The sequence below is a fragment of the Panicum virgatum genome, chromosome 7N, assembly GCF_016808335.1.
Source record: "Panicum virgatum strain AP13 chromosome 7N, P.virgatum_v5, whole genome shotgun sequence".
NCBI lineage: Eukaryota > Viridiplantae > Streptophyta > Magnoliopsida > Poales > Poaceae > Panicum > Panicum virgatum.
In genome coordinates this window covers 30,256,253-30,284,214 of record NC_053151.1, presented here as the reverse complement: position 1 = coordinate 30,284,214, position 27,962 = coordinate 30,256,253, and the positions used below count along the sequence as shown (strand labels likewise).

The 27,962-nt window shown below is 47.9% G+C and overlaps 4 protein-coding genes across 11 annotated transcripts; 3 read left to right on the top strand and 1 right to left on the bottom strand.

Moving 5' to 3' along the window:
* Positions 1-2: 2 nt before the first annotated feature.
* On the top strand, positions 3-3,097 carry LOC120682310 (acyl-coenzyme A thioesterase 13-like). The gene is made up of 3 exons (XM_039964144.1): positions 3-270; positions 419-562; positions 2,479-3,097. Exons 1-3 carry the CDS (start codon positions 94-96, stop codon positions 2,620-2,622), a joined length of 465 nt encoding a protein of 154 aa, XP_039820078.1. The 5' UTR covers positions 3-93; the 3' UTR covers positions 2,623-3,097.
* Positions 3,098-5,773: 2,676 nt separating this feature from the next.
* LOC120682309 (ultraviolet-B receptor UVR8-like) lies at positions 5,774-11,902 on the bottom strand. The gene is made up of 11 exons (XM_039964143.1): positions 11,449-11,902; positions 10,988-11,321; positions 10,748-10,829; positions 10,223-10,378; positions 7,815-7,988; positions 7,372-7,443; positions 6,892-6,963; positions 6,609-6,727; positions 6,399-6,484; positions 6,268-6,320; positions 5,774-6,148 (listed from the first exon to the last, which is right to left on the bottom strand). The coding sequence occupies exons 1-11, from the start codon at positions 11,534-11,536 to the stop codon at positions 6,056-6,058; spliced, it is 1,329 nt and encodes a 442-aa protein (XP_039820077.1). The 5' UTR covers positions 11,537-11,902; the 3' UTR covers positions 5,774-6,055.
* A 9,980-nt stretch (positions 11,903-21,882) lies between these two features.
* LOC120681130 (glycine-rich cell wall structural protein 1.0-like) lies at positions 21,883-22,206 on the top strand. The gene has a single exon (XM_039962665.1). The coding sequence runs from the start codon at positions 21,883-21,885 to the stop codon at positions 22,204-22,206; it is 324 nt and encodes a 107-aa protein (XP_039818599.1).
* A 348-nt stretch (positions 22,207-22,554) lies between these two features.
* On the top strand, positions 22,555-27,128 carry LOC120681634 (glutathione S-transferase TCHQD-like). 8 transcript variants are annotated; one of them, XR_005677966.1, is made up of 6 exons: positions 22,568-22,738; positions 23,281-23,491; positions 23,597-24,178; positions 24,793-24,843; positions 26,424-26,508; positions 26,837-27,104. XR_005677966.1 is itself a non-coding variant. In XM_039963217.1 (5 exons), the coding sequence occupies exons 2-5, from the start codon at positions 23,283-23,285 to the stop codon at positions 26,437-26,439; spliced, it is 858 nt and encodes a 285-aa protein (XP_039819151.1). In that variant the 5' UTR covers positions 22,568-22,738; positions 23,281-23,282; the 3' UTR covers positions 26,440-27,104. The 8 variants fall into 8 exon arrangements, 6 of the variants coding, with proteins under 6 accessions (XP_039819152.1, XP_039819151.1, XP_039819150.1 ...); XR_005677967.1 differs by having other exon boundaries at positions 24,750-24,843; positions 26,424-27,104; XM_039963217.1 differs by having other exon boundaries at positions 26,424-27,104.
* Positions 27,129-27,962: the final 834 nt, after the last annotated feature.

The window sequence follows — 27,962 nt, the reverse complement described above, 5'->3', positions numbered from 1 at the left end:
AAAACCCAAGCTGCGCCGCCTCCAGTCCACTCGTCTTGTCTGCCTAGTGGTGGTGCGACCTCCCCTCCTCGCCGGCCCGGCGCGCCGCCGAACATGGACCCGGACGCGGTGCGGCGCAGCCTCGAGCCCACCGCCTCCGCGGAGGAAATCACGGGATCCACCACGGCCCGCCTCCACTTCTACGACCCCTTCGTCCTCCACGGCGTCAGCATCGAGTCCGCCGAGCACGGCCGCCTCCTCTGCTCCTTCGTCGTCGCCCCGCGCCACGCCGTAAGCCACGATCCCTCCTCCCTGCCGACGGAACGGAACCCCTAGGAACTCCTTAGCTCTTTACCCCTCTTTCGGTTCGAGATGCTGACGACATGCGTGGCGGCGCTTCGGCTCCGAATTCCCAACCGGTTGTGTGGCTTTGATGCAGAGCCCCGCGGGGTACCTCCGCAGCGGCGTCACGGCGACGCTCGCCGACCAGCTGGGGTCCGCCGTCTTCTTCTGCAGCGGGCTCCGCATGAGCGGGGTCTCCCTGGAGATCAGCGTCTCCTTTGTCGACGCGGCTACTGTCGGGGTGAGAGTGAGGCCGGCTCTCTCTTTCTCTCGGTTCGCATTTCGGGCTGTGTTTTATTATGGTATCAACAAATTTTGAGCTCAGGGGGATCGTAATTTATGATTAAACTGGAGCTTTTGTGCACTTGTGCTGCTAGTGCTAGAATTGGGCAACCGGGAAATCCAATTTGCTAAACATCTTTCATAAAAAAACTGAAGAAATCCAATTTTGGTAGCCAACCAATCACGGGTGTCAGTAGTTGCTCTCTGATAATCTTAAGGCCTAGTATGTTTTATAGGCTGTGTCGTCGTGTTGGCATGTTTTGTAGGTGAATGTCAGATTAGCCTTTTGTGGTTTATGTCTTTTAGAAACTGCAATCGATAATAATTAGTACAGTTCTACTGCTAGCTGTTGTGCTTAGCTTTATGGCAATCAGAAACTATCACTAGGTTGCGGAATTGGATCTCAACGGCACCTTGATAGTTGTTATGCCATTCCTCAGTTATTGAGATCTGCAATATTTACTCCTGGGTACTGGTCAATGTGCTGTATTGTCAAGTTGTTGGCAGATAAGGAGTAGGAGTGAGCTGGGATTAGTTGCTGAAATTGCTTCAAACTTGATGGAAGTTGTTGGATTTGTGTTATTGTTTCCCGGCAACCTGAATAGTTTAGTATTTCTCTCTTAAGTAGGGGGTGCCTTCTGTGATTATTGTAGTGAAAGTTCTTTGATTTGATTATGGTGTGGCAACAAAATTCAATATATGATCTACTGTACCTGTTCTAGAATATTTGAAATATTCATCGTAAATAATTTCAGAACGTAAGAAACTGTGTTTTAGTTCAATTTTATGGCAGGTTGTTTAGATAATTTTATATCCTAATTCATTTATCTGTCTTTCTTACTCTGATCATTTTTAGTAGTCATGTTAGGATTTTCAAAAATCAAGTTTCATATTTAAAAAGTATTTTTTGACCAACAATTTGTCAGATTATATGCATGCTTAGTGCACAAGTTATATGAATAGATTCACATTTCAAATATTTTTTAATATGATGTGGATTTTGTAGCAGTTGATATATTTTCTATGAGAAATTTGTTTTCAAATTACACCTTTAAAGACCCTTTTCAAATTATGATACACCTACTAAAAACGAACAGAGGAAGTATTGTACAAAAAAACCTTGAATGTGATTAAGAAATATTCCCGATGTATGTTCAATAAATAACTCAACACAGATAACTTTATACTTGACCTGTTATTGACTTTTGTGCTCAGGTATAACACATGTGCCTTCTGCCAGGCCAATGCCATGGGCTAATATTGTTTCTTTCAATTAGATAAATACCCATTCTATTCAAATTCTTCTTGAAGCTTCAGTGTTGCTTCATGGTCCTCTAGAAAGTTAGGATGTAATATTTTCATGAGATAACAACAGTGAACATGTCATGACAACAGATTCATAGAGAAGATAAAATGGTTACTTCTTTGCTTCTTTCCTTATAACAACAAAGTTTTTTTTTCTTGGCTAGAAGTATCAATGTGTTATCTATAACTATAAGCAGAAAAGATGGTTGAATAAATGGGTCGCATTCGCCCTATTCGTTTTCCACTGTTGTCAGTTCTGACTTCTGAGTGGAGTCTGTTGTCTATAACATGATTATTGACCAGTGTATGACTGTATCGCTTTATATCTGGAAAAATATCTAATCGTTATAATAAACAAAATAACCATCTCAGTATTGAAAATATGCCTGTATAGGTTGATAGTCCTCAGGTTGTTTTGCTGGAAGTTAGACAAAAAATAAGCCAGCTTCAGTTAGCTGCCTGTCAAATTAGTTCCAGTGAAGCTAGATTAATTTTGATTTTTTGTTGTTTTCACGCTTCGTTTACAAAGTCCTTTTGACATACTTTCAACTTTTTGGGTTAATTGTCCAGGAAGAAATAGAGGTTGAGGGAAAGTTGTTGCGTGCTGGAAAATCCATTGGTGTCGTTTCTGTCGATTTCAGGAAGAAAAAGACAGGAAAGTTGATGGCGCAGGCCCGTCATACCAAGTATCTTGCTGTGTCAAGCAAATTGTGAGGCTCCCATTCTGCTAACAAGATAATAAGATATAAACCCAATTGCGGCCAAACTCTCCAATCTCCATCACTGTGCCATTATTACTCGTCAACAATCATACAATGCTTGTGGTCTATCCTTTTTAGAAAAAAAAAATAGAATGCTGTATCTATTAGGAATTCGTGTATGAAGGGTGGTCTGTCATAGATTATATATTTCGATGAGGCTTGTGGGCTGTAACTTCACAAGAAAAACAGTAAACCATCCACAATTCGTATTCAACTCCACGGCTCCCTTGACTCTTGTTGCATTGGTGTAGTCTGTCATCATCTTGGGAGATTCACTCTGTAAAAAATGAGATCATAGTTGCATTAGTCTTTTATCGGCCTAAATGGTCCACATATTTAATGTGGGTGTTGTGTAATACATAGGCCTAAGATAGTTGGTGAATGTAGGCCCAGCTGCCATCACGCTGTGTGTTATGTGAGTGTACAAACAAACCCAAGGTCCTTATGGGCTGTCTGCTGTCTGATCTGTTGTTAGTTGACCCCAATTTGTTATTGAGTTATGGTATGGTAGGATTCCAGCATAACTCGCAAATTGTCCCTTTTCATCCCCTATGCTCGTGCGGATTTTTGAATATGTGGTGCAGGTAAGTGGTGCAAATAATAAGGCAAAAGTGTCCATTTCTTTGTTGTCATGAAGTTTGTGATTGCCTAACCCCAATGTTAGTTTGCAGAAATCAGAGAATTTCACAGTGCTGTCATTAGTGGTTATCAAAATTGTGATTCTGAAGTATGATTTTGTGTTTCTACGATTTCATGTTTCAGATCTTATCATTTACAATATTATCTAGGGACCTCGGATTTGATTTGAAGTACACGATTAAGACAGCTTTTATGCTATCCTTGGGAGGAGCACACCGCAGGTTTTTCTCTTTTTTTATAAAAAAAATAAAAGCACAGCAGGGTTTTGCTGTTCTGAGAGGAAGTAGGACAGAGGTTGGATGTCCCCGTCCGTGGGCTCCTTTTGCCTTTAGTACGAGCTAATCCCCTTGTCCTTATGTGAGCCTCCCAAACAAAAACACACGCATCCTCCCAAGTAAAACAGCACAAGGACCTTTCGTCCCCCACGAACCCACACCCAAACATTTTTGGCCTGGTAAAGCCGTGCACCTTTCCTTCTTCAGATCCGAAGGTACGATATCATCAGTCACATGACATCATCTCGTGACTAATGGGCACAATGGAAAAAGAACTCAAGTTTCCTTTTTTTTCATTTATTCTATTGAATTGATAGATGATCGATAGAGAAATGGAGTAACAGTGGGAGAATGAGAAACGGAGTGACATTGCTATGGTCTATGGACATGGACTGCTTTTCATTTCTCTGTATCTACTGATGAACCCTAATTACAGCGTCAAGAACAAACCTCGATCATTAATTACTTGTATGTCTAACTCGGAGTAGTGTATAATTTACTCACGGATGCACGGATGTTCTTGCATCAGAACCATGCATGCATTGATGCATGGTTCTTGGACAGGCTCGCCTCACCAGGCACCGATCGTGGAAGCAATCAATCCTGCTGCAAGAACACGTGCATCAGCGCGCCCTGGTGGTGGCCGAGCGGTGCCTGGCGGCGGCCGCTGCGGAGATGGTCTTGTCGATGACGAAGAGCCTCCGGAAGATCCTCATGAGCAGCACCCAGGACCCGGCGCGGCGGCGGTAGTGCCGCGCCCCGCCGGCGGCCCTGGACGAGGGCCGCAGCACGGGCGCGCACCCGACGCGGCCCGCGGGCTCCGACCCCGCGTCCGACGGCGACGACCACGGGCCCGCCGCCTCCAGCACCAGCAGCTGCCCGTCGCCGCGCCCCCGCCAGGAGCCGCCGCCCCGCCCCCGCGCCCGGCGCCGCGCCAGCGCCAGCTCCTCGTTGAAGTCCTCCCACAGCAGGTCCATCCTGTCCTCCGCCTCCGCCGCCGCCACGTCGTCACCTCCCGGCGCCCGCGGCCCTTCTTCTGCCATGGCGTCGGCGGCAGCGGCGGGAGGAGAGGGAGGGAGCCGGGGAGGCGACGCCGCCGCGGAACGCGGGGACGGGAGCTCCTCTGGCGCCGCCGTCGTGGCCGCGGCCTCTGCCGTGGTGGTGGCGGGGAAGGCGAAGTCCATTCTTAACGCTCGCTCGATCGGTAGCCGGCCAGGCGAGCAGCCAGCTAGAGACGACGTCGGTCGCTGGCTCGCTGCTGCCGGATATTAAGGCGCCGTTTGGTTTGCGCTAGAATGCTAGCGCTAGAAGATAATTTTGTGTGCATGAAAGTTTAAATAAAATCTATTTGCAAAAAAAAAGAAATAAATGTAATTTTTCACGACGAATCTAATAACAATAATTAATCAATGAATGACTATAGTGATGTTATAGTAACCATCCTCTAATCACGCGGACAAACATCTTATTAGATTTTTCAGAGTTACTAGCGCGAGGATTCTGAAATTAGTTTTATAAACTAATTTTATTTGATACTATAATTAGCGCTCCAGCAAACCAAACAAGGCCCAATGCGCGCTCTCCTTGGGCGAAGCTCCAGCAGGTGGGTGGCGCTGTACCCCTGGTTACCGGACTCCGCTCGCCTCACACATACGCAGCGCGGCTGCGCAGGCGGGCAGCGGCCGGTCGGGCCGCCGGGCGCCGGCCGCCCGAGGTGTCAGACCTGGCTGGCGAGGTGCCGGTGTGGCCGGGACTGACGAAATGCATCGTGCCCAGGCCAACCAACGGCCTGGGCCGCTTCTCTTTCCTCGGCAGCTGTACAGCAGACCAAGCCCAGTAGTCTGCGGCAGCAAAAGGGACGAAGCGAAGGACTCCCCTAGTGCCGCTGCTTCTTGGTTAAAGGCGCGATCCTACGATCGCCATGGTGTCAGTAGTGGTCCAGTGGATGCCGCTTCCATCACCCCGTACTGTTTTGTTCCTTCAATTTCTATACAATCACTAATTTTTTTCATCAAATAAAGTATCAGTTTAGTGATCCTAATGGTTCTTGTGCTGAGGGGAAAAAAGGCCATGGCTTGGCTAACCATCACTCATCAGCCACTTGTGAACAAAGGAGAATGAAGCCGGCGGTAACTGCATGTCAAAGATCCAAAACACATATGATCACAACAGCGGAGCGGTGCAGGCTGATTTCGCTAGGCACACCTCAACGAGGCGAATCACACATCTCATTGCTGCGAGGCAACGGCACCATCTCATCAAAGTTCTTACTTCTTAACACCAGGAGAGACAATGTCACCATCCCAGGTCTCAACAGCAGGAGGTTCGTGGACCGAGAGAGATAGAGAAGAGAGAGCACTTGGGCTGAACGGGATGCACAAAATCGGACACCGCTGGATGGGAACAGCGGAGACTAAGGGCACCAGTTCTTCCTTTATAGTGGTACTAGGGTTAGGGGAGGAGATGGTAGAGCTACGACTGCACGCGCATCCTCTTTACATCGTTCTCCGGCACGTTCGCGTCCGCCCCGTTGCCGCGCGCGGTGCCTTCGCCTGATTTCGGAACCTGCAATGAACACAAGAAGAGCTTCAGTTCAGCAACAATAACAATGCAAGTGAATTGGAGTGCCTCCAAAGAATTTGGTTGCGAGTAAGTGTCGAAATTAGCGAGTGAACTGAACTCACGTTTTCATCAGGGACTATTGCGTATCTCTCTGACGGGGAGACCCAGACTTTGGCTGGAAAACAGAAAGCAGACACGTCAATCGCCTGTCTATAAAGCATCCGCAGCTACTAGAGCACGATGCGATGCGAACCTGTGAATGGAGCTGCTGTGGATGACTCTAACTTCTTGCAGCCAGAACCGTCTGGGCTTAAGGCATCAATCAGCACAGGCGTGTTCCTTCAGGATGGTACAGGTGGATAAATTGTTATAGGTCGGAAGAGCGTAGACAGTAAAGATGAGGCATTGAGTTTCTTCATAAAAAAAGATAAGATATTGGGCAAGTGCACTATATGGGAACCACCTGTCGACTATTTCTCCATTGCCAAGCTGTCCGCTAGTGCCCCTTCCCCAGGAGAAAACATTTTTCTTTTCGGAAAGGGCAAGCGTATGTCTCCATCCACAAGCAACTTGGGAAATTTTCTGCAGAAACCACAGTAATAAATGGAAGTTGGCAATCTCCATTCACATGAATCCATGAACGACCATTATTATTGTGGCTGAGACTTCTTTGGAATGCATGTACTACATGGATCATTTAGTTGAGCACAAGTTCAGCATAAAACCCTACCACAAACGTGCCATACCTGTTCCTCTGGAAAATGAACCTGTACTGGGGAACAGTGATCATCATTGTTGCCAACTCCAACTTGTCCAAACTGCAGGCTCGAAATATGAGACACAAATAAGTGTAGGGAAAAACCGACATGGACAAGTGAAAATAAAAAAAACAACTGAGCTGGAACTCAAGCAAAGCTCAGTACCGAAATAGAGCTGAGCACAACCTGTGACTACAGTGGTGAAACGGACATGCTGAGCAAGCTCAGTACCAAAACTCATCATGGCAACTATCACCATATGTATGTAAGCAGCTATGCATGTGCACACACAAAAAAAAGGAAAAAAAAAAGCTTTACCTATCGGCACCAGAGATCCATTGATAAATGTTTGCCTATTTGTATTCATCGACAAAAGTATATAATAGAATCTTGCTTGTGGAGTTTGATTGTTTGAATCAAACAACAATTATGGAGCACAAAAGGAAGTAAAGGCACTAAGATAATGACCTTGTTCCACCCCCACCCATAAAGCTTTCCCTCCGATGTAAGTGCCATTGTATGCCTCCAACCACCTGAAATCTAAATCAGCAGAATGCAAGTATATAAACCTTTCTTCCAAAGCTCAAATAGTAATCAAGATTTCAAGAAGACGTAACAATATGCTAATTTAGTTAGACAGGGAGATTTGACATTTTATTAGCTAAGTAGGAGTAGCATAAGCTAGGTTTTTGTTTTTTTTTGGGCAGACTTCCTAATTTCTTTTATATAAAAGAACGTTTAGCCTATAAACAACATGTAAAAAGTGCATTCTTCAAGTTTCCAGCATAAGTTATGTCTGCCTATGCTGGAAGCAGTACCTTTCTAAAGCCTACAAAAGGGGAAGACTAAGTGTGTGATTGTATTAACCCCTTCATGAAACCATGTCTGAGAATGTAGCTATGAGCTTTTACCTGGGATATAGTGCTATCTTTCAAAGCTTCAAGTTTACGTGGAACTAAATGATCTTCAAAATCACCATGTCCCAGTTGACCATATTTGCTCCAACCATAAGTGTACGTAGTACCAGATTCAGAAACAGTAATGGTATGGCGCCATCCACATGCAACAAGCACCATCTTCTCACCCTACAAAAAGGCAAAACATAAGAATCTTACTATTACTAATTGGAGGCTCCTTTGAAGCCTTCACGTGAAGCCACCTAGGATCCTAGGTGGACACTTTGAAAAAATAGAGAAATCTTATAAATCCAGCCATCAATCCAACAACTCTAATTATAATAACCATCGGATCTGTTATCTTTTCTAATAAATTACCCAACTCTGTCATTATGAAAATAGACTAAAGTAACCTCCTAAACATGTATCTAAATTACCCACCTCTGCCATTATTAAAAAATCTAAAGTAACCCTCTAATCTTTCTGTAAATTACCCACCTATACCATTATAAAAATAATACAAATACCCCCCTAAATTTGCATATAAATTATCCAATTATGTCTTTATTATTACAAGTTAAATTACTCATAAATCTAAATATAAATTATATAATTACAATAATATATTAAAGTGCACCAATATAAAATTCTAAAATTACTATTTCTATCATTATTAATATATTATTTATATAAAAATACTACCCACGATATATGTCACCATATATTCATGTATGATGGAAGAGATAAGAATACCAATTCACAAACAAATATTTCAACTAAACATATATTGAATACATATGGAGGTGCACAAAATGAAATCTATTGTAATTAAATAATGAAAATATATATTTTAGAGATGTGTTAGAATATTTAATAGATGAAAGGGCGTGAGATGGATAATTGTAATTATTTATCTTATTTTTATATTAATTCTAATTAGCCCGTGCGAAAGCACGGGTTGACAGACTAGTATAGAATCTGGAACAACAGCAAAGAGAAACAATATTAAAAAGAAAAATCATGGGCTTTACTATGATACTCTGAAGTGAATGTGGACCGTCGATTTAGGTAGATCTGGTTAGTTATTATTGCATGTTACCTCAAAATATCTTTAAATTAGATCTAACTAATTTTCGTGATGCCATTAAATGTAACATTAGGCAACATGCGATAGGTGCAATTTTATGCAAGTTAAAATTATATTATACATAACATATACTCATGACACGTGCAATTCAAAAAATTTATATTAGAAAGTGATGGTTGTATTGTAACATGATATGATGAGTTAATGACATGTGAAATATCAAGTTGGGATGCCGGCCTTCGATTCTGTACACGTACATCAGGTCCGCAGCACGTTCTAGATGCGCAAGCGCAACATCAGCAGCAGCGCTCCTAGAGCTAGCACGGCTGTTGGCCAGCACCCGGCAGTAGAGGTGCTTTCTGTTTCCGAAAGAGCTGGTCAAGTCCATCAAGATCGGCATAGATCGGCGTACACAGGTAACAAAGTAACAAACTAACAAACCAGCCTACTGATTAGCATTGTAAAATCATATTTGTTTTTTCTTCATTAATTATTTTCCCCTAGAAATCAAGGGCTAAGATTTATTTTAGCTCTTACCTCACAAGAGGTAAAAACGTGAGATGGAGTAGTGTAGCACAGCCCAAAAACCATATACGAGAACAGAAATTAATGACCACATCCTTGTGAAAGTAACCCTAGCTTATTGAAAGAATTAGTAAGATAAACCAGCAGGGGAAACTGATTCTGTGATAAGTTTGCTAAGATTTGTTTCACATAGCGAGTGATAAATATCTATTTACTAATTAGCTTCTCTTAAGCGCCATATATTTAAAACCAGAGGGAGTACTTATTAGAGTAAGGAACAATCTTTTCACCAACAATGGGACCAATAAATCAGATATTTAACATCAGTTATGTGTTTGGATGATGACACACTAGTGTTTTACTTTGTCAGGACTGGAAAATGTAAATTAGGAGTACTCCATTCTTATATTTCAAAGATAAATCATTTGAATAAAGTCTAGAGAAGAACAAAGACCTCGGATTAATCAGCTAAAAGAATTCCGTCTACTTTGATGGTTTCTATCATGAAAAAAAAAGATTGTCTTCTTAGGGTGACTTTGGTTTAGGGATGTCTCAAGATGACAACATGGATCAAGAAAGGAAATAGGTAACTCACAGCTGAGAATATGACCAGCTGACATGTATCAGGGATCAAGTAAAGAAAAATGAGTGTATTTTGATTTGTAACAGGTCCAAGATGGAATGATCAATTTTCATGCAGTATTGTCTTTCAAAACTTCATGCAGTATCAAGTGTTGAAGGTGTCAGTAGAACATCAGTTGAGTGGACATGTTGCTTTAAACTAAAAGGGCGAGTCAATTAGATGATTTACCTCCACAGAAGATACTTTTTCTGGAAACAGACGATCATTACGGTCCCCAAGACCTAGGTTTCCATATCGACCCCAGCCCCATCCATAGAGGTCACCATCTTCAGTTACTGCAGCAGTATGCTCAGCACCAGCAGCAATCATTTTCACACAAACACCCTACAAACATATGACCGTAAGCACTTAACTGCATCACACCGGACATTGACAAATGGTGATAGCTCTCCTCCAGAAGGAACAAGATGTAATGGGTGACTTGGTGAGGGCCGATGTTCACATCACCATTACTGGGGAACATAGTGACAGCACAGCTATGGTGTACCTCATGATTATAGCTAATATATTGATGCGCATCTAGTAAGATATGAATCTGACACTTCAACTCATAGTCATGATTTACATAAACATGATATGCGCGAAGTCTGCTGCATCGAACAAGTGTTGATGTGCAATAAGGTAGTCCAAAAACTCTTCCTAGTATGATGTAGATCTCCCTATATGAAGATTTTGGCATATACTTTTTTTTACCTCAAAAGCCTGAATCTTTTGTGGGAGCAGCGAGTCTTCAGTAGTTCCAAATCCTAGCTGTCCATTTTGGTTACGGCCCCAACTGCAAATAAGCAAATATAAGGATCACATAATAAAGAATGGTAAGTGCAAAACTCAGATAGAGCAACCGAGAACACTATGATGTGAAGCTTGATAGCACTGATTATCAAACAATTTCTCGAACATTCCCAGCGGTTTTATCGGTTAGAGCCGTCTCACCTCTGCACTTCTCCGGCCATGGTGACGGCGAGACAATGGCTGTCCCCGCAGGCAATCTGCTTGATCTTGAGCCCCTGCAGCGCCTTGACTGGCTGGGGCGTGAAGACGTCGGTGGAGTTGCCATGCCCCAGCCTCCCGAAGTCTCCCCACCCCCAGCTGTAGACCTGCAGCTCCTCCTCGGAGTAGGCGGTGGTGTGGTCGGCGCCGCAGATGACCGACGTGATCCCGGGCGCGTCGAAGCCGCTCAGCACCGTGGGCACGAGCCGGTCCTCCGCGTCGCCGTGCCCGAGCTGCCCGTCCTCGCCCCTGCCCCACGAGCACAGCGCATTGCCCGCTGGCAAGCAGACACAGTAGAAAAAAAAAAGGCAGGCAGGCACGGCCACTTGTCAGCGGAAAGCGCAATCAAAGCGACCCCCACAGCCGTGCTCGACGAAATGCGCAGGGTAGGCGGCCTGGCTTACTGAGCAGCGCGACGGAGTGGCTGGCGCCGGCGGAGACGAGCACGACGGCCGGCGGCGGCGCGTCGGGGGCGGTCATGACCGAGTCCATCTCCTCGACGGGGCCGGCCGCCCACCAGCACGAACGGGAGCGCGCGGCGCACGGGCGGTCGGAGCGCGGCGGAGGAAGCGACGGGAGGCACGGCGGAGTGGGGTGCGCGACCGGGACGCGGGGGGGATTTAAGCCGGAGCGGGCAGGCGGGGGGAGACGGGCGCGGCGGCCGCGATGGGATGGGCGACCTGCCGTATTAATGGCTAGCGTACAAGCGCCCACACCCCCACCCCCATGTAACGCTCTGCGTCAAGCTCAAGCACTGGCGCTCGCTCCAGCCGGTGGGGTTAAGCTCGCTGATTAGCGCTAGCGCGCCATTAAGGGCGGAGCCGAGGGGAGGTGGTGGACGACGACGACGACCCCGGTTTCCCGTCGCCCCGTGCTCGCTCGCGGCCGTCCGGGTACTTCACCGACGCGTGGGACCTCGTTTGTTCGGACCCACTTCGTCAGCGGACGGGTGGGGAGAGGGTCCGGGGGTTTTGGAGCCCGGAGGACGGCGGGAGAGGAGGGCCACTCGTTGCGCTCCCGGAGCGAAGAGACCAGAGCGCGCGACGTCGCCTTCGCCTACTTGTCTGAGTTTTTTAAGTCAGGGGAGGGTGTTTTTCTTCAGAGGAAACGGCTCGAGATCGCATCGGTTTTCCGGCTGGGCTGGGGCTTCCGTGCCCAGGAGTCCAGGACCAGGACCAGGGCTTTCAGCCGGAGCTGTGGGATTCAGGCAGGACCTGGCTCCTGCTGCATCTCCATCTCCATCTCATGATGGCTGATGGATGCGTTGTTCCGTTTGCGTGGTTCTATGGTCATCACGCACTGGGGGGGAAAAAAGCCGGGACACCGGATTGTCGAAGCCTCGAAGGGTATACGTCTACTAGGCAGAACTCCCCTACGGTCTACGGCCATCGCGGTTCGTCCTCCAATTTCCAACCCGAATTCTAGCCAGAAGTCAGAACATGTGACTTTTTAACAGTTTGGCAAAAGAGTCTGTCACAGCCTCCCTCAAGGACCAGGAGTTGTATATAAAACCTGCCCAATAACAGAGCACGGTTTCAAAAAGTATGTGTATAAGAGTTGCTTCAAAAACACTTCTTAAAGCCTACTACGTCCAACCATGGCCAAAAAAAAAAAGTGTAAAGTGTCCTAAAATCTGGTTCACTTGTAGCATAAAACCTTCAATCTTTTAAACAGAAAAGAGTGATACCCAACTGAAAGCATAATATAATAAATGAAATGCAGTTGTCCCTTAAAAATGCACCTTGTTAGGAAGAAACTCGCTTTTTAACTTTTAATCGTCTTTATTAACTGGATAGAGTAAATCCATCAGGAATTAATCGTCTTAGCAATCTTTAGTGGTTGACCAAAATGTATGATTATGATCTTTGGGCCGGGAGCGAGATACTTCTTGTGTGGGACTTGTTTAATTTTGATAGGCTAAGGTTGAGTGCTAAAGTTTAGCCCACCCCACATTATATTAGCACCTCTAACTGGATGAGCTAATGCTAAATTTAGCACTTTTAAGCGTCCAAACACCTCTCTGAAATCAGTTCAAGTCCTTTACACCGTACTCCCTCCGTTTAAAATTATAAGTCATTCCAAGAATCTTGGAGAGTCAAACTATCTTAAAGTTTGATCAAAATTATAGAGAGAAACACAAGATTTAGGATATCAAATAGATATACTATGAAAACATCGCTTATAATGATACTTAATTGATATCATAAATGTTATTATTTTGTTATATAATTTTGATCAAATTTGAAAAATTTTGACTCTCCAAATTTTTTAAAATGACTTATAATTTGAAACAGAGGGAGTACCTTTCCTCGCGGGAGAAGTAGATGAGAGAGCACGTATTCCAGCCCTCGCCCTCGCATTGTTGGCGGAGCTCTCAAAGCCTGCGTGCTTACACTGCGCGGGGCCGGGAAGGGATGGGATGTGCATGATCTGTGCCTCTGTGGACAGGGACCGCACCGTAGTGTGTGCTCGGCTGGTCGTCTGGATGAGCTCTTGGTTCCAACGGTTACGGACAGGACAGACCACATCAGAGGGTCATGCTGCGGCTGATTAACAAAGTCTACATGAGAATAGGACGACGACAAGGATGGCCGACCTTGACACCTTCTGGTGAACCGTGCACTAAATGTAGCGTTGCCACACTAATGATGCTAGGACACCGTGTACCAAACGGTGACGTAGTAACAGCCAGCTTCAGTTTTACTATATATAGCCGTCGCTTCTTGTACGTGTCAAGGAGTCAATAACAAGTGAGCTTAGATTAGATGTACTACGAGCAGTTGAGCAGCAGCAGTGTCGCCTCTGCCACGACTCCGGTAGCCACCACAGGCCAAGTTTTGGTGCAGCAGCTCATCATAAATATCAACTTGCAAGCAGGGTTAACCAAACCGGTGGAAAACGGTCCGGTTTGACCAACTTGCAAGCAGGGTTAACCAAACCGGTGGAAAACGGTCCGGTTTGACCGGGTCAAACCGGTCTGGCCCGGTTTCGGTTTGGGCCGGTACCAAATTGGTTCAAATTCAAAATTCAAATTTGAATTCAAAAAAATAAAAAATTCTTAAAAATACTTCAAGGTGCGATGAATCTAATGGTGTCAATTTTTTTCAAAAATTCGTCCATTTAGTATAGTTTGCGAGCATATGAAGTTAAATAAAAAAAGAAAAAGGAAAAATGGACCGGCCCATTAAGGCCCACCGCATATGGCGACCGGTAAACCGGTCAAACCGGCCGGTAAACTGGTCAAACCGGGAAACCATTTTTAAACCGTCGGATTTTTTGGTTAAAACATCAGTAACCGGTCAGACCGGACCGGTAAACCGGTCGGAACCGGTTACACATGTGATTTTGAATTTGGATTTGAATTCAACCGGTTTCCGGTCAAATCGGTCTGGTAAACCGCTACCGGAGGTCGGCGATTTGACCGGACCGGTCGGTTTTGTAAACCCTGCTTGCAAGCCATATACTGATTTTTTTCTATTGCAAAAATATCACGCGTTGACACATGCACACGTACACAAGCTCCTTCTTTTAACTAGCAGAATGATAACACACATGCACGTCATCTTTTTTTTTATCAAACGTACCTGCTTTAACCATAAAAATACCATACAAAGACGTGTACTCGTACAGGTACATTCTAGAAGAATATAGAGGACAACTGTACCCTCAGACAATTTGCACAAAGGCCCTTGAAAAATTGAAAATACAACCATGACCCTGGGACCTTTGCACGCCGGACACCGCCGCCGTCCGCCACCGCCGGCGGTCTTCCAGAACGGATGCCTCCAACCCCAGATCAACCGGAGCCCCATCGCTTTGAAGCTTTTGGAAGAGCCGTAGTAGATGCTCGTCAAAGTTGACGAGGTGAAGCCAACGCTGTAGATCCATCGACCGGGGGACACGCCCCGAGCTCCGACGACCCTGGATGCAGATCCACCGACGCCGACCGGAGCCGCCGCGGGAAGACTGAATCTGCTCCATCCTCCTGGCTTCCACGAGACCCGAAGCTGCCTCTCTATTCACCAAACAAAAAGCCCAGCGCACTCACCTCTCTTTCGAGACGACGAGCCACCCGCGAGCATCTGCTGTACACAAGCTCCACGACGGGAGCACCACCTCCACGAGCTCGCCGATGACATCGGAGAGAAGCGCCATAGGGGCAAGGAAGAGCTCGAGAGGACTTATTCCATCGGGCACCGCCGTCGCCGCCGCCTCGCCGGAGACGCCAGGAAACCTAACCCTAGAGACCCTATGACCTAAACTACAACCTACCACGGTAAGGATCGATGGACCAAGAGGGGGGTGAATTGGGCCTTTTTCAAATTTCTAAGATAGTTAAAACAACCTTAACCTATGCAATACTAGTAAGGCTCAATTCACCAACCGGCTAAACAAAGCAAACTACACAAGCTAACAAAGAAATGAAACTAAGCAAGGTAGAGCTAAGCTATGATCTCTAAGGTCAAGCGCATGAAAGATTGCATGAAAGTAAGTGCTTGAAATGAGAGATAGTGCAAGAGACAACTGGATTTTTTCCCATGGTGTCGATGTGTTGGCACACACCCCTAATCCACGTTGTGACACTCACTAAGAGTCTTGTCACCTCCCATGTCACCGAGACATGGGCGCTCACTAAGAGTCTCCGTTCACCATCCCGGCGTGGTGGAGATCAAGCCACGTACAATCTTCTTCTCCGGGCTCCCACAATCCTTGGCAAGCTCCGCGAGAAACACCTCGATCACCAAGATCGCCTAGGTGATGCCAATCACCAAGAGTAACAAGCTAAGGCCTTCACTTGAGCAAGAATCGATCACCAAGAACGGATGCACACAAGCTTCTCTCTACTCAAGTCCTTAATCTTGCTTCTTGATTGATTGAATGAACAAGTATGTGAAAGATGAAGCTCAAGGTGGCTCTTGACTATATTATGAGTGTTTGGATGTTGCGTGGTGTCAAGAGTGGCAAAATGACCCATTGGAGGGGTATATATAGGCAGCTCACACGGATAGAGCCGTTGGAGAAAAAGCTGCCAGAAAACTGCGTAGCGCCGGTTAATCCGACGTACCTCCAATAGTCATCGTCGGTTTAACCGATGAATGTAAACTGCCCCTTCTGAAAACTAGCCGTTACAACTTGGGCAGATTAACCGACGTATTATCGGTTTAACCGGTGAGTGTAGTTGTCCACTGATCAACTGAAAAACCAAGTCTCTGGACAATTGCACCGACGTTAACTCAAAACCATCGTCGGTTTAACCGGTGAGTACAACTTCAGAAATCCATGGAAAAACCATCTCACTGGTCAATTGCACCGACGTCTCATTTCAAACAGCGTCGGTTTAACTGGTGTATAGAACTTGAATTACCCTGGAAAAACCAACTCTGGACTAATGCACCGACGTTAAATTCAAACATGTCGGTTTAACCGGTGTATTGACTTGTCCAGACTCTGCTGACTTCGTTTAACCGACGTATATAAAAGGGATAGCGTCGGTTAAACCGGTGTTAACGACTTTTTCTGATTTTGCCTTTTCTGATTTGAGTCTTGAATGAAATCCAAATATTCTTGACATATAAGTTGAGAACCACTTATTTGAACTTGTAGAAACCTGAGTGACCATAGTGTGCATCCATTTTTGATTGACCATGTCCATGCTGAAGTTACTTGGCCTTAACCCCTCTTAATAGTGCGATCACTACAAAACTATAAAACCTATACTAACCTAAGTGTCCTTCTCAACCTTATGGCACTTAGGACTAGAAAGATCCTTAGTCTTGACATATATATGAGTTGAATACCGAGATCGCCTTTTTGAATAATGAAATTAAGGGGCCTCTTTTGACATATGACCAAATGAGCGATAATGATCTATTAAGCTGCACAAACTCATTAGTCACAATAATGGTTGTCATTAATCGCCGAAACATACCTTGAAGGCCTAGATGCTTACTACCACACCCGCCAGCAAAAGCCCGGCGGTCCCCGCCACCTCGCGATGCCCCGCGGGCCATCGGAGGCGAAGGAGACCGCCGACGCCGGCGGCGGCAACTGGATCGCCTTTTCTCTCCGCTCCCAACTGTAGCAGGCGAGACTTCCAGAGGAGAGGAGAAAATGGTAGCTGCTGCACGTCATCTTTTTGACTGAATTGCTTGGAAAATTTTGGAGCAGGTAGACGAAACTGTTTCGGATGTTGTTTTGGTTTAGGGGGTGTTTAGTTGGTGAAAAAGTTTGTGTTTGGGTACTGTAGCACGTTTCGTTGTTATTTGACAAATAATATCTAATAATGGATTAATTAACATCATTAGATTCATCTCGTATGAACCAGTTAAACTGTGTAATTAATTCTTTTTTTCAACTACATTTAATACTCCATGTATGTGTTAGAATTTGATTTGACGGGTACTGTGCAAACAAATTTGGAAACTAAACACTGACTTAGAGCAAGTATTATAGGTTCTAAGTATTATAGGGAGGCGAAGAGCAGGCGACGTCCTACGTGGGGTGAGAGAAAGGAGGATAGAGAGCATAGCCAACGCATCGCGAGATGCTTGCTCGCAGCCGGCGAAAACGCTCCTACACTCACTGTTGCGCATTAATTCTTACGGAGTCCGCCACCACCGTACCGTGATGTGGCCCTCTCTCAGCCGGCTTCCGGCTGAATCCATTAGCCATGCTCTTAGGGTGTTGGCCACTGCGAGCTGCTCTGATCTATCTGGTGCTCATCTAGCTAGCTAGATCCCATTTCCTGGAGAAGCTGCCTCCTGCATGAGACGCCGAGAGCCTAGAAACAAGGCTCCCGCGTCTGGTGGCCTGAAATAATGTACTAGCTCCATCATGTTTTGACTAACACATGTAGCGGTAGGGTACCCTCATAGCAGCTCACATGTGTGCTGCATATTTGTGACCTCGGGCCCTCGATCATGGCCTCTATGAATGTTTGAAGCCTTGTTTGGTGTCAGCTAGGCTGGACATGTATTTGGGATCCGACACATGAACAGTGACGGTAGCGTCGTCATTATGGGATCCGACTCATTAAACCCCGATCCAGATGAGCTAGTATTTTGATCTAATATATCGCTCTGTTCGACTGGTTGCGGCTAGTAGCTGGTACTGATTTATTGTAAGAGAAAAGTACTGCTTGCTAGCTGGTAGTTGGTGGTTGGTGGCTGATACTGATTTGGTGCGAGAGAAAAATATTGCTTGCTAGCTGGCTGACAAGTCAACTGAACAAAGTGACGTATTGTTGTGGGTTAATGACTTGTTTCAGGCGACGCACGCGTTTGGCACACTGCACACATTGGGCCCTACTTGTCAGAGTGTCGGTGTCGATGTCATGTGCGTGTGATTTGCGTGCAATGCAATGAGCCATCACACTTGATGACTGACCTTATCTTCTCACGTGGCCGGCCGGGGTGGTTGATGCCGATTCGAGCGGCTGGATGTGCGACCAGCGTCGGCGGCGCCGGAGCGTGGTGCAGTGTCTCGGCGTCTCGCCGTCAGGGCCGAGCGGGCGGTGGGGCTGAGGGCTTCTTCTCCAAGCGCGGTCGACAGTCGACACACATCGAAATCCATCCGACAACCTCAAGCCAGATCCCGATCCCGTAGGTCGACGCTAACCTACTCATCGCGTTATAAATGCGCTGTCACGTCTCGTCCCCGATGCCGTCCATCGCCGCCGTGTCCTGGCTGCCGGCCTGCGGCACAGTCTTTCTAGAAGCAGCGACGGCGACGGCGACGGCGACGACGGATTGCTGCTGGAAGTAGTGCTGCGTGCTACACCAAGCAAGCTGCGCGCGCGCGCGGGCACGGCGGCGGCGCCACGGGAGTCACGCGCCGTCGTCGTACGGGGAACTGGTGGCGGGTGGTTGGGGCTTTCATGTGGTGGTACGGAGTGAACGAACATAGGAGTAGCACATGCACATCAACCCTGCAGCTCGATCGTTCTGAATTGGGGACCTCCGATGTACATGCAGTTCGAGTGAAAACCAAGAAAGGAAAAACAACAGCACAGGAAGAGTTGGTAGGGAGGGACTCCGATGGTGGATCTCGACGACCAGCCCCACGGAAGCGGAGCGAACGGACCCGGACCCGGCATCACAACGCAATCGACGGCGGCCGGACGTGCTAGGTCGGCGAGGTGACGCTGACCGATCATAGGACGCCGGTCCTACCGGAGCCCTTGTCCATCCCGATCCCCCGGCGTCCAGGTCATTCTCGAGGTCGGGGGACACCTTCGCTTGCTCGGTGGGAGAGGGGGTGGTTGCTTTGGTGCCTGCTGCGGCCTGCCCATGCCGCGCCGCCCGCTTCGCGATCGTGACCCCGGAGCGCGGGGCGTGCACCTCGTGCCCCGGCGGCGCATATGGACCGACCCCTGGCACGTTCACACCCAACCCACGAGCAGCGCCCGCGAGAAGCCGAGGACGCGACACGCGAGCGAGATGGCCGATGGGGACGTCAGGCCGCGTGGGGCGCCTGCAGGGAATGCGGCCGAGCGGAACAGAGTTGCATCCGCTTCGTCGCGGCGGTATCTGGTCATGAGGACTGGGCCGATTATTGGCGGCTTGGACCTTCAGAGCTCTCGCGCCAAACCACCAGTGGTTAATTTTGTGGCCGGGATGCCCGTCGGCTTTGTAGAGTTTTTTTTTTAACGAACGGGGCAGGAGCTCCCTTTCAATTAGGACGGAAATAGCGTATAATGTTGCCAAGCAGCCCATATAAGAGATCGCAAAAAAAAGCAGCCCATATAAGAGAGAGTTCTAGACCCAAAACACAAAACAGGCTTATGTGAACTGGCCTAGTAGGCCCGCAAGAATGTCAGTTAGACACGAGCCCCACGAAGAACGTAAAAATGAGTAGGGCTCAAAAGAACCAGGGCCTCATTTTAAAAAGATTAAGGAAAAGAAAAGAAAAGAAAAAAAACCGAACCTGCTGCTAATCGGAATCCCATTTCCACGGAATCATCTCTCTAACACGGATACAGACTGTCATAGCAGCTATTCGCGGCTGCTGTCTGCATATAACAAAACGTAATCATTTTTTTTGGGAACAGAGCATACTTGATTTTTGACTAGCATATATGCTGCTGTTGGCAATGGTTTTTGGTTTGAAACTGGTCTTACTGGTTTAAGTTTCATCTGGTTATCGTTTGGTCTGGTGGGAATGGACTGGCACTAGAAAATAATTCGGTTTAGTTTGGTTTGTAGGTGGGAGCAGTTTGCTTCGGCTTGAATTGGATTCAAATAGCTGTGTTGCAAATGGGTGCGTCCATGCATCCCACGTGTCCTTTGCCCACGCACACTAGAGCTATGGTGTAGTCCCACTCGCAGCATGTTACAAATTAGGTTTTGAGATGATGGTTTGGTTTTGATGGAGCCTAAAGCCTAATGCACGCACAATTTAGTTTGGTTCGGTTCATGTAGTGGAGCGGCTGCGGAGATGATTACTACTGTATTTATTTAGTGTGGGGTGGGTTCCGTTCAGTTTCTAGACCGCGCTGCTAGCAAGCCCCGTAGGTCCCGTCGAAAATACGATTTTTGTATGGAGAAAAAAGGAAGGGAAAAAAATGTGCACGCCATCTTTCGGTGTCCTGGCCCGGCCTCCCACGCCAACACACAGTACGCCATGCATCAGCTTCACGTCGTTTCCCTTCCCTTGCCGGCTTTGCAGCAGCGGTATGCCATCCCCGTTTCCCGCGGGAGGAAGACGGACCTTGAACTCGAACCGCGCGATCGGCCAGGCCATGGCCGACGGCAGCGCCGATGTGGCATGCCCTCCTCCTGGCCGGGCCGGAGCAGCCGGCGGCTGGAATGATGAAGCGGAAGCCGCCGCCGGGACGGACAGCTGCGCCGGTGGCCCGTGCCAGCTGCGTTGCCATCGCGGCGTCCGTCGGTGAGGGCGAGTGGGCGACACGCGGCTCGGGCCCCGGGCGGGGCGGGACCCTCCGAAGACGGACCCGGGATGCGACGGCAACTCCGCGTGGCTGGCTGGCGTCGTAACCGTCACGTCGGGTCGTCGACGCTGACCCGCCCCCACCGACCTGCGGGCCCCTGCCACACGACGCCCTCTCTAGCCGCAGTGCGCTCGGCTGTTGCCGGAGTACGCGCATCGATCGGATATCCGTGTGTTTGGTTGAATGGTAGGGTCTAACCTAGATGGGTTGAACCCCTTTTTCTGATGTTTGGATGGAGGTTGGAGGGGGTTGGGTCTGACCCGGAGGGAATATTCGGCTCAGATTCGGGTCGGACTCGTCCGCCAAAATCGAGCGGACGAGTCCAACCCCGTTTCCTCCGTCTGGGTTCCGTGACGGGCGGACGACTGGGCGACGGCCACGGCGACGGCGAAGGCGACGGGCGGAGGAGGCCGGGGCGACGTCGACGGGCGGCGGAGGCCGGGGCCACGGCGCACGGGGCGGGCCGCGGCGGCAAGCAGAGGAGGCGGGGCCGGCCGCGGCGGCGGCGGGCGGAGGAGGCCGGGCCGGCCACCCGGCGCCCTCCCGGAGCGAGCCAAGGCCAAGGCGGAGCTCTCCCGCGGAGGCTCGCGCCCGCGGCCAGGGAGGGGAGGGAGAAGGGGGGAGGAGCAGGGGCCGTGGAGGAAGGAGGGCCGCGGCCGTCGAGGAAGGAGGCCGCGGCGGCGGAGCTCGCCCGCAAGGCTCGCGCCTGCGGCGGAGCTCGCTCGCGGCGGCGGAGCTCGACCGGAGGCTCGCGCCCGCGGCCAGGGAGGGGAGGGAGAAGGGGGGGAGGAAGGAGGGCCGCGGCCGTGGAGGAAGGAGGGCCGCGGCCGTGGAGGAAGGAGGGCCGCGAGCGCCGCGTCCGCCCGACCGGAGGTCGCGCGCGGCGGCCATGGCGACCTCGAGCGCGGCAGCGGCGACCTCAAGCGCGGTGGCAGGGAGGTCCGGCGGGGGCGGGGAGGTCTGGCGGGGCGGGGAAGTGGCGGCGGCGGTGCGCGGGCCCGCGTTGGGGGCGGCGGGGGCGGGGAGATTCGGCGCGTCGCCCTCGGCCTTAGCGGGAGGAGGTTCGGCGGCCGGGGCGCGCGTCACCCTCGGCGGCGGCGGGGGCGAGGAGGTCGGGCAGCCGGGGGCGCAGGGCGGTGGTGTCGGGAGCGGAGCAGGTAGGAAGAAGAAGAAAGGAGATGGAGAGAGGAGACCGACATGTGGGGCCCACTAACGGCCCACTAACAGTGTGAATGTTGCCATCCAACTCGTACTCCCAATTCACTCAACCAAACAATGGATGGGTTGGCTCCGTCCCCAAAATCAGAGCTACAACCAAACAATGGATGGGTTGACTCCGTCCCAAAAATGAGGGTTGGATCCAACCCAACCCACTCATCCCGCAACCAAACACACGGTACGATAATCAGCCGGCCGGGCCCAGTGGCCAGTGGCCACCGACCAGGCGACCAGGCAGAGGCGACGACGGGAACGGAGCGAGCAAACGGAGTCTTGGGAGAAAGGAGGCGTTGCGCGGAAAGAGCCTTTTGCGTCCAGATCACACCGAGAGCGTGCCAGTGAATGAGGACGAATCCAAGCGCACGCCGCCCGCCCCGCCCAGCCCAGCCGCCCAGGACGGCAGCGGAGCCCCCCCAACCCCAAACCGCACCAGCGCACCAAAAACCCGCCCGCCCGGCCGCCAGCGTCTCGTCGCCGGCCTTCGCGAAGCCTCTCCAGCCCCTCCGTCTCCGTCTCGCGGCCTGGAGGTATCGCTCCTTCGTTCCCGTATTCCGTTGGTTGGGTTCGGGGGTCGGATTTGGCGGCCGTTGCGGGGGTTCCCCTGTGTTCTTCTTCGACAAATGGGAGAGCGGTTTCTCCCCCTTTTCGTTGAGGGTGTCTGTAGACTGTAGCCTGTGCAAGGGTTTGGTGGCTCTTATGATTTGTGGTCCGTAGAAGCGCCGCGCGTTCGGCAATCAAAAGCATGGTCTCCGTTATGATTTTTGTTGATGACCTCTGCTGCGAAGATTGAGAGAAGCGGGGTGTACTCGTGGCATGGCTTGCTGAATATCGCATCCTTGGATGAACGAACCGTTGGAGAAAACACAAACTAAACTAGTACCAACCTAGCCTTTTTTGTTCATTATCTATTTTGTCTGTCACTTTGTGGTTATGATTTATTTATAGGTTGACAATCCTAAAACAGCGTTAATTAAATGAACTGCGCTGTGGTTCGTGGTATTCCCGACCCAGCAAGGCTGATTGTCGCGAGTGAGGTAGTATCGACACTTAATCCCATCGTCCGTTGCAGCGATGCAGCTATACCACCACCCCTATTCTCTGGACAGCCAGAAAGTGCGGATGGCGCTGGAAGAGAAGGGTATCGACTACACCTCCTACCACGTCAACCCGCTCACGGGCAAAAACATGAACGTGGACTTCTTCCGCATGAACCCCTCCGCGAAGCTCCCTGTCTTCCAGAACGGCGCTCATGTCATCTATCGTGCCATCGACATCATTCAGTACGTTCCTGATTCACATTGGGTGTATACCTGAAACTTGTACAGTTTTCTACTGCTCTTGAAGCAGCAATGCTTTATTTATCCGTGCGCTTTATGTTTACATAGGTACATAGACAGACTTGCGGTGCATTTGAGTGGCGAGATCCCCCCTGTGAATACTGTGGTTCACCATTGGATGCAGAAAGTTGATGCTTGGAATCCCAAGATGTTCACCCTCACACATACCCCGGTCAAGTACCGTGCGTTTGTCTCCAAGTTCATAAGGCAGGTGCTGATTGCTCGCATGGCTGAAGCCCCTGATCTAGCTAGCATGTACCATGTCAAGCTCCGTGAGGCTTATGAGACCGAGGACAAAGTAAAGGACCCTGACATCATGAGGCAAAGTGAGGAAGAACTGAGCAAACTCCTTGATGATGTTGAAGTGCAGCTCAGCAAGACCAAATACCTCGCTGGCGATGACTTCTCACCTGCTGATTCGATGTTCATCCCTATTCTTGCGCGTATAACTCTTCTGGACCTTGATGAGGAATACATCAACTGCAGACCCAAGATACTTGAGTACTACAATTTGGTGAAGCACCGGCCAAGCTACAAGGTTGCCATTGGCAAGTACTTCAATGGGTGGAAGAAGTACCGGACTCTCTTCAAGACATCATTCTTCCTTTGCGTTCGAACCTTGTTCAGGAGGTACTAGATAGCTCAGCAGCTGCATAGCCGAATCCATACCTTGTGAACCGCCATGTACAGTGATTTCGGCTGAAAATATATATTATGTATATCTTCCATGTGTTTTTCCTGTGGTCCTGAGTTTTGTTTTCACTTGTGAAAGCAAATGCATTTGTTTGCTTGTATATTTCCACTTCATGTTGTATTCCAAACTGCAGACAATAGGATTTGTATACAGAATAGGCCTAGGTATACATTTCGGTTTTGTCACTTGTTATAGTCCAGTTTATGTCTGATATAAATAGTTGTTAACTTGATTTTGGTACATTGCTACATTATGACTATCCTGCCTTCATTTTTTTACTGTCCTTTGTTTCCTTCATTTATAACTTGGTGAAAAATTGTTATGCCTTTTTAACTTCTAGCTTCTAATAATTCTTTAAAGGAGAATGCTATCCCTGGTACTGTACTGCCAAGTACATTATACCCTTCCTTCTCCTCAGTCCTAACTGCTATTATACTTCAATGCAAGTTCCATGATCCCTTTTCTTCTACATTCAATGTCAGGCCTTAATACTGGTTGGCTTTTTAGATAAACATGAGATCTCCTGCACTTCTCTACGTTTACAATGCAGGACAGGGCCTGGCAAGTGGCAACAAGCTATAATGACGCACCATGGGGACAGGTCTGTACTTTGCTTTCTCTACATTTATCCAGAGTGCGCTACAGGCCTATACATACCTCGGAGGCTGGCTCTGTTCAACGATTCAAGGTTCTTGCTTGGGAGAATATGGATGTTGTAGGACTTGAGAGCAAGTTGGGAAGAGGAAGAAAGAGAGGGCCTAAGAGCAGTGGGAATGGGAACATAGAGGAAAGCCCAACCTGTTCGTTTTCTCCTCTGGCAGCAGAGGTGGAAGCTAATCTTGGTTCGGTATTTCCCAGTGCCTCCCATTCCTATCGTTCTTAGGCACTCCTTCCTTTTCCCTTTGGCTTGCTGTTTAATTGGTTTAGTAGACTAAACCAAACTATGCACCTGTTTGGATGATTTGAACTCGAGGTGAGTGTGGAAGAGGAAGAAAAGAGGGCCTAGGAGCAATGGGCATGGGAACATAGAGGAAGGCCTAGGATGCAGAGATCTCATTTTCAGTCTTCCTGATGCCTCCCATGCCTGTTGTTCTTAGGTGCTCCTTCCTCTTTCTTTCATCTTACACAGAAAACAAAAAGATAAATGGTGTTATTTCTTTTTAAAAATGGTCTAATACTGTTATTCACAAGGCCATTTTCATTTTCATTGTTTCTCTGGTAAGGTTCAATTCATGCATAACTTAAGATAATGCTTTGTTAATTATAATTATTTCAGTTTCAGATTCATTGGCATGTTAGTCTACTGATAAGTTAAGGTGATGGCTTGACTGTTAGGCTATGTCCAGCACACCAGATTATGTTCTAATTCCATTTTCATCGAGAAATGTTCTAATTTCATTAGCAGAACAAAATAACCACATAATTGTGAAGTGTTCTGGATGTAATTACATACTCCACCAAGATTTGTGAAGTAGTTTGAAAACTGGCTAGCACATGAAATCTTGTCAGGAAGATATACATGTATGTTATTTCACAGAACATGCCACATGTATTTGCAACTAAATTTTCTTCTATGAATAAGGATTGCAAAGTATAGAGAGAAAAAAGACGATGATGATACACATGACATAAACATTGTACTCTGACGGTATTTGAATCAGTGAGCACAGCACAATCAAAGCAATTACCCTGCCAAATTTAAATCAAATGACCCAGAAATGCCGACATGTCTTGGCCTTCCGAGTTACCAACGGACCGTAGTTTATTGTATCTGATAGTAATTGGGAAAAATATTATCTGATAATTTTATCAATTGTGAAATAATTTTTTCTTCCTTTTTGAGAAACAGAAAACTGGGGAGCTCCATGTGAGATGTTCTAATAAGTGGAAGAAAGTCAAATTGATAGCTATGTCTTCTTGTACATAATTTGAACTTTTTGTTGCTAGCCTGAACAATTATTGGTTTTGCATTTACATAGCCAATGATTACAGCTCTCCTGCTTTCTGGTTCCAACTATTACAGTTATCACTGTTTTATTGTTGTTTGCTCTTAACCTGAATTATACAGCTCTCCTTATGTTTGAACAGTTACAGTTGTCAGTGTCTTATTGCTTGCTTTAGTTATAATGTGGCCAAGTTCTTATACATTTTAACTTATAGCATCTAATTGCTTTTAAACAGCATGCGTTATCTCTGATGTGGGGTGTGTTTCCATTGGTTCTCCTTCCTCTTCCTTCAGCTCACACAACAATACACAGGAGGAGGGGTGTGTTTCCATTGCTGATCTGGCCATTTTTCCTCGATGATTATTTGGCATGACTCTCTACATTAGCTTATGATGATGGTTTGGTTAATTGTAATATTCATATTCTTTGGCATCATTGAGTGTGTGCATAAATTAAGATAATGACATGCTTAGTCTACACATAGATTAAGATGATGGCTTGTTCAGTATCACACGTTTGCCTACAAGTTCATATGGTATTTGATTGCTCATATTGCAGAAGCTCAATAAAACAAAATATCGGGCTGGTGATGAATTGACACCTGCTGATTTGATGTTTGTTCATATTCTCACACACATAACTTTTCAGGATCTTGATGAGAAATGCATCAGCTCCAGACCCATCCACCCAGGATACTTGGGGCACTAAACTTTGGTGAAGCTGCTGCCCGGCTACAAGGTAGCAATTGGCAAGTACTCAGCATCTGGAACAAGTACTGGGCATGTTGTAAATGTTCAATATCTTCTGTCATATTGTGGACAGACTAGTAACAGGCCTGGCCATATGCATTTGTGTTTTGCTAATGTGTAATATCTGTATCCGTTGGTTAATCATACTTTATTATTATTCCAGAGCATTTCATGTCCGAAATTACCTGTTATTGGGTTGATTTCAAGTTTCAACAGTGGCAGTTGGCACCATCCGCTTTGCTTTCTTCTATAATTTTCAAAAGTCTTTAATACTTTTTTTAGCTTTTAGATTATAAATGTTCTGAAGTGGCGTACTATCCCCAAAACCTGAACTCTACCAAGGCTACAGCTTAACCGGCACAAGGTATATATTGTTAGTGTTAAGCTAGCACTTGTATCTTACTTTATGCACTTTTTACTTTATCAAGTAGGGGTGCCTTGCTCCCAAGTTGTTCATGAGATGCTTTGGTTCCCAAGTAGCCTAAGCATCTTGCTTTATGCTAGTAGAGGCCCTGCTCTATATAAGAAGCAGCCATCCTTTGTAACCGTGAGACAATTACCTTTACCATTTCAATCAAGCGGTTATAAGCCAAGCTGCCCTCGTTGGGTTCAGCTGCAATTGAGATGTTTTCCTGGGTATCAATTGGTATCAGAGCCTAAGTTAGACACCCTTCCCCTTAGCCGCCGCCACAGCTATGTCCACCTCCAGCAAGCGCGCCGCCGCCGCAGCAGCAGCGAAGGGCAAGGATGTATCCGGATCTGGCCACGGTGAAGACCAGGCACGGGAGGCCCGTCTTGTCGCCGCAGAAGCAGTGGCCGCGCAGGCAACACAGGCAGCAGCCCAGGCGGCAGAGGCGGCTCAAGCCGCCGTAGCCGCGGCCGCCGCCTTGCGCCAGGAGATCGAGGATGGCAAGCCGGCGGTCGATGGGTTGGAGCGTTTCCACACTCCGGAGCGCCGTCGACACCTCTCTCCGTCCCCAGATCGGCGCCACAGACGACGTGGTCGGTCGCCGGTGGTGCAGGTC